The sequence below is a fragment of the Mobula hypostoma genome, chromosome 7 (assembly GCF_963921235.1).
Source record: "Mobula hypostoma chromosome 7, sMobHyp1.1, whole genome shotgun sequence".
Lineage (NCBI taxonomy): Eukaryota > Metazoa > Chordata > Chondrichthyes > Myliobatiformes > Myliobatidae > Mobula > Mobula hypostoma.
In genome coordinates, this window is record NC_086103.1 from 128,935,301 (window position 1) to 128,946,614 (window position 11,314).

An 11,314-nucleotide genomic window follows, 5' to 3' on the forward strand; every position below is an offset into this window, starting at 1 on the left:
TTGCTTCTTTTAAACTCTCTCTTCCTTTATGCAATCCAGCATCTCCTTGGAACCGCGGCGCGCAAAATATATTAGGCAAAGCCCTCTCCACCAGTGAGAAAATTTACATGGTGTGTTGCCCCAAGAAAGCAAAATCCATTTTCAAAGACCCTACAATCTAGGCATTGCCGTCTTCTCATTACTACTACTGGGCAGCAGGTACAGAACCCTTAGGCCCCACACCACCTTGGTATTACCCTAACAACCATCAGGCTCCTGAATCAGCATGGATTACTTCATTCTCCACTACTTTGAACTGATTCTATGACTTTCAAGGACTTTAAAACTCATGTTTTCAATATTTTCTTTATTTGCACAATTGGTTATTTGTCAGTCCTTGTGTATGTATGGATTTCTGTAACATTCTATTACATTTCTTTTTCTGTAAATGCCTGCAAAAAGTTCAAAGTTCACAGTAAATTTATTATCAAAATATATATATGTCATCATATACAACCCTGAGATTAATTTTATTGTGAGCATACTCAATAAACCCATAAAATAATAACCGTAACAGGTTATCCCCTTTAGTTCAAGGGCCTGATGGCTGAGGGGTAATAACTGTTCCCGAACATGGTGGTTTGAGTCCTGAGGTTCCTGCACTTTCTTCCTGATGACAACAATGAGAAGAGAGCACGTCCTGATGATGAATGTTGCTCTCCTACAACAGCATTGCACACAGATGTGCTCAATAGTGGAGAGGGCTAGCCATGATGGAGTGGTTCATATCCACTAGGTTTTTATAGGGTTTTTCATTCATGGGCATTAGTGTTTCTGTACCAGGCTGTGATGCAGCCAGTCAATATACTCTTCACTACACGTCCATAGAAGTTCTCAAAGTTTTAGATGTCATGCCCAATCTACATAAGCTCCTAAGGAAGTGGAGGCGTTGGTGTGCTTTCTTCATAATTGCACTTACGTGCTGGGCCCAGGGCAAGTCCTCCAAAAAAGTAACAATGAGGAATTTCAAGTTGCTGATCCTCTCTACCTCTGATCGTCTAATGAGGATTGGCACATGGACCTCTGGTTTCCTTCTTTTGAAATCAATAATCAGCTCCTTGGTCTTGTTGACTTTGAGTAAGGGGTTGTTGCTATGGCACCACTCAGCCAGATTTTCCATCTCCCTCCTATATGTTGTTTTATCACCACCTTCGATGTTGCCTGTGACAGTGGTGTCATCAGCAAACTTGAATATGGAATCGGAGCAGTGCTTAGCCACACGGTCCGAAGTGTAAAGTGAGTAGAACAGGAGGCTAAGCTCACAGCCTTGTGGTGTACCTGCACTGGTGGAGATTGGGTAGCTGTTGTTGCCAATCTGAATTGACTAGGGGCTACAAGTGAGGAGTTCCAGAATCCAATTGCAAAAGGAGGTATTGAGGCCAAGGTCTTGGAGCTTATTGATTAGTTTTGAGTGGATGATGGTATTGAGTGCTGAGCTGGAGTTGATAAAGAACATCCTGATGTATGCTGTTTCAGGATTGAGAGAAGAGCCAATGAGATGGCATCTGCTGTGGACCTGTTGCTCTGGCAGGCAAATTGGAGCAGATCCAAGTCACTTCTTAGGCAGGAGTTGACATGTTTCATCACCATCCTCTCAAAGCACTTCATCACTGTGAATGTAAGGGCTACTGGATGATAGTCATTGGGGCAGGTCGCCATGTTCATAGTTGAAGTATAATTGAATCCCGCTTGAAGCAGGTGGGTAAAGACTGCCAAAGTGAGAGGTAAAAGATCTCAGTGAACACCCCAGCCAGTTGATCAGCACATGTCTTTAGTACTTGGCCAGGTACCCCGTCTGGGCCAGATGCTTTTTGTGGCTTCACGCTCCTGAGGCTGCTCACAAGTTCGCCTCAGATACTGAAATCACAGGGGCTGTTGGAGTTCATGCCTTGTTTTGACAGTCAAAGCAGGCATAGAAGGCATTGAGTCCTTCTGGAAGCAAAGCCCTGCTGTCGCCTATGTTGCATGATTTAAATTTATAAGAGGTGTTAGCATTCAAGCCCTGCCACACCTCAAGCTGAAATGAATCTCAAGGTATCATGTGGATACTTTAATAATAAATTTACTTTGAACCCTAAGCATTTGTTTCACTCAACACCAGCCATCAAATGCACTAGAGTGAGTATACAAAGTCTTCTTCAACAATCCATTCCAAACCTATAATCTTCATGGCCTGGAACCCAAGGATACCAACAACATCAAAATACCAATGGGTTAGAAGTTTCACTCCATGTCATAAATCTCCCAAAGACATAACTGCATACTTCTGCATTTGCCACTTTTCTACACAACTGACAATCCATATTTTCCTTCAGTCTTGAAGTTTCCTCATAGTTATCTTCGTCTCATTCATGTCTCCAATTGAGCCCCACGTAACTCAACTTGTAACTTAACTTCTAGTTACAAAAAACATGTTAACTATTTCCTTTTCTTCCTAACACTGAGCCAATGTTGTATCGAGTTTCTCACACTTCCTTGGATCCCTTGGCTTTTAAATAACCAGCAATTCCAATTCCATGTCCAACTCTTAAACACTGTAATGGATTTAAATATTAAACATAAAATATCATGATTTCATTTTGATTAATTTTGATGAAAGAATAATAAATTATAGTTCAGAATTATTTCATTGATCTGAAATATTGACTCAGCTTTTCTCTTTTAATACTGCTGCTGAATATTCTAACATTTTAGAATATTCAGTAGAGCTTTTAGACATTTTGTTTGGGGGGGGGGGTGACTTAAATATTGCTTCATGAATCCAGCAATACAAGCCTGTTGAGTTTCATTAACCCAGCATAGAAAACGAAAGAACTGCATTAGGCTCAATGCTGATTACAGCCATCCAGATGGTAATGCGCATGTGTGCTGCTTTGCAATCTGGGAGTTGTGGTTCATTATTGGATCAAGATTAGGGAAAGTCATGTAAACACACGGACATGAAACTACAAAGTCCGGACGTCGATGCGCTACCAGCTTCCACCACGGGCTCGTCACGAAGTTGGGTTGAAGCAAGGTGAGTGCCATGCACTGCACGATGTAGGGTTGTGTGAATCGCAGGTGCACTCGTCTTCGCGGTGTTTGGCGATGTTGTGCTTGCGGAAACAGTGATTCAGGACATGGTTGCAGTAAAAAGTGCATTTTCGAATAGTGTCGTAATCTTCTGCATTAAGTACGTTTCAATCGGAAAGGGTTTTTTTTACATAACAAATCCGCTGTCGGCGCAAATTATGCTTTCACGATTAAAGTAGTGGATACGAAAATAGATTCAGAGCGCACTGGGAGGAAAGTATATGCTCCGTTAAAGTTAAGTTTTGACATGTATTTGTTTACCTAGTTGAATATTTAGCCGCTGAAATGCAGAAATGACATTGACCAGCAGAATAAACTTTAGAAATAAGATTTCTGCTTTGTGTTAACCTGCTACTTTATGGAATGTCTGCTCGAAGAATTTGATAGACGTTTGAAGTTAGAGTACCGCTTATCAAAGCCTCCTTTAAGAAGAACATATATGAATGTATTAAATATATTAACAGTTGTCACAGAAGATGTGTGTTTTTTTTTGTTTTAACCTTGTTGCAACAGATATACAGCCTCGAGACCACATTTTGACTCCGTTGAATATTGATAACTGCTGTTTTTTTTCTCTTATTAAGATGGTATGGTACCACTTGTAATTTATTGAACATGAGAAATGGTTATTTTTTTTAAATGAAGAGGACTGTGAAAGAAAGGTTGCATTTCATGAAGTGACTTTAGATATCTCAATTTCAAAGCAAGCAGAAAAATAAATTGAACTGTGAAATACAGTTGATTTTAGGTTTATCTTGAACCTTTTTTTGAAGCATGTAGCCTTATTTTTCTTTGCTTTCTTCAGTCTAAAATGTGTACTTCCCAGATATAATTCCAGAATAATATAAATAATAAATCATAATACTTTGTTGTAAAGAGATGTTGTAAATTTAGTCAAGAAGAGGAAAGAAGCATGTGTAAGATTTAGAAAGCTGAAACCAGAGGGGGCCTTGGATGAACATAAAGGAAAAACAATAGAAATTAAACAGGGAATCGGGAATTCTAAAAGGGACCATGAAATGTATATGGCAGGTTGGATTAAATAGAATCTTAAGCCATTTTATAGATGCATTAAAAACAGGAGGGTAACTAAAGAAAGGAAGTGGGCTAGTTACTAAATGAGTACTCTGCATCAGTATTCCCCAAGAGGAAGGACATGGAGGAGAATGAGATAGGGGATGGATATACTGATATTCTCGGGCAGGTTGATATCGAGGAGGAGGAGGATGACAAGCAGTTATTGGGGGCTCCTGAAGAACGTACATGGTGTAAGTCCTCGGGGCGGGGGCGGGGGCGGGGGGGGGGCTGATGGAATCTATCCCAGATTATTGAAGCAATGAGGAGATTGCTGGGCCTTAATGGAGATCTTTGGGTCTTCAGTCACAGATGAGGTCTCAATTGAATAGCTAAATTTTCTTCCTTTATTTAAGGACACTAGAGACAAACCAGGAAATTTATACTGGAGGGGTTTGCATCAATGGTTGGGGAATTATTGGAGAAGATTCTTAGGGACAGAATCTACTCACATTTGCAGAAGCATAGACTTATTGGGGATAGTCATCATGGAGATGTCACGTCTTACAAACTAGATTGAATTTTTGGGAGGTGACGAAGATGAATGATGAACCAGGGTGGTGGATATCATATGCATGGACTTCATTAAAGTTTCCAATGTGGTAAGGTGATCCAGAAGGATAAGCTATGTGGGATTCATGGAAACTTGGTAGATTAGATTCAATGTTGGCTTCTTCATAGAAGACAAAGCATCATGGCAGAGAGTACATGACAGTGAGGTGTGTTTGGACTTTTGATATTTGTGAAGTGTGTAAATTATCTGGTCAAATATGTAAGTGGTCTGAGTAGTGAGTTTGCAGATGACACGGAAATTGATGGAACTGTGGATAGTGAGGAAGCTTGCCAAAGGATTTGGCACCAGTTGGAAATGTTGGCAGGAAAATGGCAGATGGAATTTAACATAGACATATGAGGTAATGCACATTGGGAGATCAGATGTAACAGCATTGTAAGTGGCAGGACCCCTAGAAGGGATGTTGTGATGCAGTCCATATAGATCCCTGAAAGTGGCAACAATAGTACGTGGGTGATAAAGGTGAGTGGAATACTTGCTTGCACCAGTCAGGGTATTGAATATAAAACTTGGTAAGTCGAGTTGCAGTTGAGTAACATTTTGAAGCCACAATTAAAAAGTGTGTGGTTGCAACATTATACGAAAGCTGTGTAGACTTTGTGAGTGTGCAGAAGGGGTTCATCAAGATTTTGCTTATATTAGAGAACATGGAACAGTATAGGCCCTGTGGTCCATGATGTTGTGCTGACTTTTTAACCTACTCCATGATCAATTTAACCTTCCCTCCTATATAGCCCATAATGCTTTTTTTCTCCTATCCCTGTGCCTTATTAAATGCCTTACTAAGATCGATACACACTAAGTCCACCACTCTACTTTCATCAGTTTGTTTTATTACTTCTTGATGTTTTATTGACAAGAATTGTCAGTACTTAGTGACAATTTCTCTTTTCACTATGCCTTAGTCAGCTGCTCACCCATTTAAAAAGTATTGTGAACTGGTCTGTTTTGACTTTGATCAAGTAGTGACCATGATTTGGAGAATGATTTTCCTCGTTTCATATTTAGCCTCATCTTTTTATTAATTCAAAATGAGATCCATCCCTGCCACCTTATTGGCTTAAAGTAGGAGCCTTTTGCATCTTTTGAAATTCTATTCCTCTTTCTCCTTTTTCTCAATTTAAATTCTGTATCAATGGTCAAATCAATAATTAAAACTGACTATAATAATTTTGATTAACATCTCAGGTTGAGGCTCTACATGCAACCTTTACTTGGAAGAATGTTGCTCATTCTGCTGAGTTATTACAATGGATATTATTTTGCTCCATATTCCAGCATCTGCAATCACTTGTCTTTGTAATAATTCCTTTGTATGTAATCCGACCACAGAGTTCCTCTCTTATTTCCTTCTCACAATCTGATAATATATAAAGGTAACTTTAATTCCACATTGAATCTGCACCTTTCCTTAGTTACATCAATCTTCTCAGCAATATGTATTCCCTCTTTACCGATATTGAAACTTGCATTCCCCTTTTCCAAATTTCCTCCTTCAGTTAATCATTTCATAATATAAGAATACTCTACAAAATTACAAGAGGTGTTCAACATTATCAGCCACATAAGATGGTATCTGCAACAAAACCAATCTCTTATCCTTCCAGCTATATTGGAAAAATAAATCATTCTATGTGTGGTTGCTAATGAAATAAAGAAACAAAGAGTATGTAGTACCAGTGCATTCACATAAAGAAACAAAAGTATGGAGGCTAGAAACAGTACTTTATGTGTGGTGCGGAGTGTTTTTGTTCTTTGCATTAAGTACTGTTTCATAAAATCTTTCTCTCTTTTTGTCTCCTTCTATGACACAGATTATAGGAAATTAAGATTACAGTATCAATTCAATATGTCTGAGCCTATAACATTAAATGTAGGAGGAAAATTGTATACCAGTTCTCTGGCAACTTTAACGCGATACCCAGACTCAATGCTGGGTGTGATGTTCAGTGGGAAAATGCCCTCAACTAGTGATCAGCACGGTAATTACTTCATTGACAGAGATGGGAAAATATTTCGATATATTCTAAACTTTTTGCGCACATCAAACCTCGACCTCCCAGATGATTTTCAAGAAGCTAGACTTTTGAAGAGAGAAGCTGATTTTTACCAGATCCAGCCTTTAATCGAGGCTTTACAGGAGAGAGAATCTGAAATTGCCAAGGCAGAAAGGAATGCGATGCTCAACGTTACTCTGGACCAGAGACTACAGACTGTGTACTTCACTGTTAAACCAGCCCCACAAATGTACAACCTAACCTCGTGTAGTACAGAAGTCTTTGACGCCAACATATTTTGCACATCAGCCGAATTCTTGAAGTATTTGAGCTCCAAGTTTTGTTACTTTGTTAATGGTAAACTTTTACCAATTGGCTATGAGATAAAGGATCCACACCATTTGACATTACAGTGGGTTGGACACGTGGCAGTGCTGCCCGAAGATGAATACACAAGGCAACATTTAAAAAGACTTTGGATTGTGCCTACAAATGAGCAAGTTAATAATTTTCAGTTGTTTGTGGAGGAAGTGCTAAAAACAGCAATGAGTGATGGATTCCATGTAGATTCACTACAGCCAGATTCCTCTGACTTCATGAATTACAAGGTTCTTCGTCTAGTCCGATATAAATAGAAAACTTCTCCTAAAGTATTAATAATTGTACTTGTATTACTGTATAACAGTAAAAGCCTTAAATTATTTTCCTTCTAAACTATATGGCACTTTAAGTTAAATTGCTGCATTTACTAAACCTGAGTAATAAGAGCTTACCAATGTAATCTATGTGATAGTTTATTTTGTGATGATATTGGCAAATTCCAACAATTTATTTTTACCCAGCTTTTACAATTACTGAGGTGTTGTACAAATAATTTTGAAATGAAATGTATAGCTTTCAAAAAATACTTCTAATAACACTGCAATTGTTTAACTTATAAAAGAAATATCACCCATCATTTTGGCCTATGTATCATGCTTTAGCCGAAGGGTTGCAAAAAAAATCACAAGATTTTTTATAAAGTAGTTTTCACAATTTATGATGAATAAATGAATATATTTCTTAACATCCATGATTCTGATATTGTACAGATATCAAAGAAAATAGAAACAGGATAACTTACCAGATATTTACTGATTGAATACTTGATTCTAGTATCATGATATATTTTATAAAATAATTTTATAACTACAAAATATTATGTGATAAGACATTCCTGATAAGTTGTAGTAACTGCTACAAGAAATATGGTCTATGCAGATTTAGATGGATACTGGACTTGTAATAAGAACATAGAAGTAGCAGTTGAGAGTTCCTGAAAATAAGGGATGAGATCCTGCTTGAGAAAATGCAATGAAACTAATTATTATTTCTGATCATAAGTTGGAAATAACTTTCATTAACAATGGCAACAAACTTTAGTACTGGTTTATGAAAGGGCAAAATACAATTTTCCTGGAAAAATAAGTAGAGACAGATCAGTTTTTTTTAAGCTAGAGGTTGAAAATAGAAGTTTTGAAAGGAATAGGCATGGTGCTTCAGCAAAGAAGATCATTAAGAATGTTAGTGAGGTGGCCTGAAAAATTGTAAATTACTTTGAGGAATCACAGAAGTATTGAAAATTGCCTTTGAATGAGTGGAGTTAAAAATGTGGAAGAGGTACTGCAGAATAAGTGTGGAGCTAATTGGGGCAAATGATGGCAAAAGCAGCTGTGCATTATTGAAGTTGTGGTCATCCATTTGTTCTTTGAGATGGAAAGGTTTGTTGTAGAATGCAATTCTGAAATACTGTGGGAAAGAAATTAATGTGATCAAGCCAGATTTAATGAAGAAAGGCTAAACTATATTGCAAAGCTAACTTGAGTTACAGAAGTAATGTCTAAAACTACAAAGAGAGAAGTTGAAAGTCTTTTCCCCCCCAGAAGGTGAACAAGTCATCAGACAACAGGGAAGAGATCATAAGCTGGCAAGGATGGCAGAGATGTACAGTAGGAACGGAAAGGACAGCAGTCAGACAAGAATGGGCGAAAAGATACTGTCAGTTAATCTAATAAATCCAGATAAAATTAGATTATTGTGTGAACTTTTGCATGAAGTGTGTGTATTTGTACACTTGGAACTAAACCCATAAAGAACAGGTGTGTGTGTGTGTGTGTATATATAAATGTTGCTTATGTGGGAACTCTTTCAGCAAACTGAAAAAAATTAGGGCAATATGACAGATAATTAACTTTTAATGAGGACATCACTGAGGTGTCGGTGGTAGAGCTACTGCCTCCTAGTTCCAGTGACATCTGGTGTTCTCTGTGTGAAGTTTGCACATCCCCCTGTGATGGGGTGGGCTTCCCCAGGCTGCCCCTTGTGTACTGTATAGGAGAGTGGTAGAACTTTAGGGAAATTGATGAGAAGGAAAAACGAACAATGTAGCATTAGTGTTCCAAGGGTGTTTACAGTCAGTGTGCACTCAGTGAATTGAAAGAACTGTTTCCAAGCTCTATTTACGATCTTAATATTTGGAAAGGCTCAGATATTTTCAATTATTATGAAAATGAAGAAATTGGGAATTAATACTCTAATATGTATAACATAAGTATATCATTTCATATTTAAGTGTTCCAAAAAAGTAAGATTATCAATTAAGAAATATTAAAGTCTTAAGGTTGAAAACCGGTTCAACGTATCATGCACATGTTATAATTGCTCGATTTAAAAAGTATGCTTGTGAAAGACATAGGCAAATGTTCCTTATGAGGAAGTTTTTGTGGCAAACTAAAGAAATAAATTAATACATCAGATGTAATTTACTTGAAGCCTTCAGTGGTAGTCCAACTCATTTAATGGGCCTGAGTAAAATTGAAGATGCAGTTGACATGTTATGAATTGCTCTGTATAAATGGGCTGATCTTCATTGTTGTGCCGTGGAGTGGGCCTACATTGGGCTGTCTGCTTTTCCTCCATCAGTGGAAGTGGTTTAGAGGTTTCCCTGCATGGAGAATTTGTTTCTTGTTTGGTGACAATTGCTTTTGCATATTCTGTCCAATATCTACTACTGTATATCTAGCTTCAATAATATGGTTAAAAGGACTTCTTGTTATGGGAATGCTGCTGAGAATTTGAAGTTCTGGTGAGCTGCTCCTAACTGTTGCAGTACTTTTTGCTTCAAGTAGAATAACTTAAGCATTGCTAAAGCCGTGGCATTTTTGAATCAAACTTAAAATTTAACCAGTGCCTGAAAGATTGCGTGACATTCTAGAATTTTACATTTAAAAAAACAATTCTTTAAAAATTTTCAACGGTTGTTAAAACTATTCACTAGAGCCGGGGTGGTGAACCTTTTGAGATCATGTGCTCAAATTGAGTCCTGTTGTTTATTTATGTGTATTCAGTGTTTTAGTATTAATAAAAGTATAACAGAGACAGATTGAAATAAATGAACCATTTTAGAAAACCTGTTCGAAAATTGTTAGTCTTTTAAAAAGGCAATTGCGAAGTAACATTTCAAAGTAATAATGTTACTGTAACTGTTTACTATCCAAGCACAAATGTCTACACTAGGTCTATGAGAATTTCAAAACGTATCATCCAATGTCATATGTTCTCACAACTGCTTAGCTGGCGCCAAGCTGGTGAGATGTTTCCTGTGAAAACGTCGCACTACACTGCGGTAGTAAAAAAAAAGCATTCACTGCCTCATTTGGTAGTAAAGAAAAATTGTATGTAGTTTTTATTATTGTGGGCAGGGTTTAAAAAAATTGAGAGGTGCCACTGCTTATTGCGTTTCAACAAAATCTTTGCACGTGCCCTCATGGGCACGAGTGCCATAGGTTCACCACCCCCGCTAGATCAATGCTTGTGTATATACAAGCTGCAAATTAATGGCCACTTGCAAAATCATGGAAATTTATTTCCTCAGCGTATTTTAAATGATTAACCTTTATATTTGCACATCTACATTGAGGTATGAACCAATCCTCTGTGGTTAAAGATGTTTTTGATAGCTAATGGTAATGACGCAAGTATCAAACTGACTTTTGAGAGTTAAAAGAATCCACAATAAAGTTATTTTCTTTCATGCTCTTCTTTCTCAATGAAAATTTTAAAATAACTATAATGGTGTTTACTTGTCACTATTAGAAATGGAGACATGAAAAATTAAACTATCAAAACAAAGTCTTAGTTGAGCAAGGAAAATACAGGCCAATTGAGAGTCTTCTGAAGACCTGCCATTTTTCTTTAGCTATGATTTGTGGTCATTGTTACCACCTTTGTTAAATTGCTGCATGTATACAGATTAAATATGAATATGCATTTAATATTTTTGTATTGTACACATTGTGTAAAGCTGACCTGAGAATGTATAGCAAATGAAATTAATGCTTTTGGAACAGCATGTGATCAATTTCCAGCATTGTTGTAATCAATCTTATTAAAATTGTTCATTCTTTACAGTACTGCTTGTGCACGAAGTATGTGTATAGTAGCTAAACATTAACATGGAACTGTAAGACAAAACTGTTATCACGTGTAAACTAAACTATTAAATGTTCAAAGCAAAAAC

The 11,314-nt window shown here is 37.3% G+C and overlaps 1 protein-coding gene across 2 annotated transcripts; it reads left to right on the plus strand.

Annotated features, from left to right (window-relative positions):
* The first annotated feature begins 3,035 nt into the window (after positions 1 to 3,035).
* LOC134349516 (BTB/POZ domain-containing protein KCTD21-like) lies at positions 3,036 to 11,153 on the plus strand. Of its 2 annotated transcripts, none has more exons than XM_063053972.1 (2): positions 3,036 to 3,055; positions 6,574 to 11,153. In XM_063053972.1, the coding sequence occupies exon 2, from the start codon at positions 6,609 to 6,611 to the stop codon at positions 7,389 to 7,391; it is 783 nt and encodes a 260-aa protein (XP_062910042.1). In that variant the 5' UTR covers positions 3,036 to 3,055; positions 6,574 to 6,608; the 3' UTR covers positions 7,392 to 11,153. The 2 variants fall into 2 exon arrangements, with proteins under 2 accessions (XP_062910042.1, XP_062910041.1); XM_063053971.1 differs by lacking the exon at positions 3,036 to 3,055 and adding an exon at positions 3,083 to 3,211.
* The last annotated feature ends 161 nt before the right edge of the window (positions 11,154 to 11,314 follow it).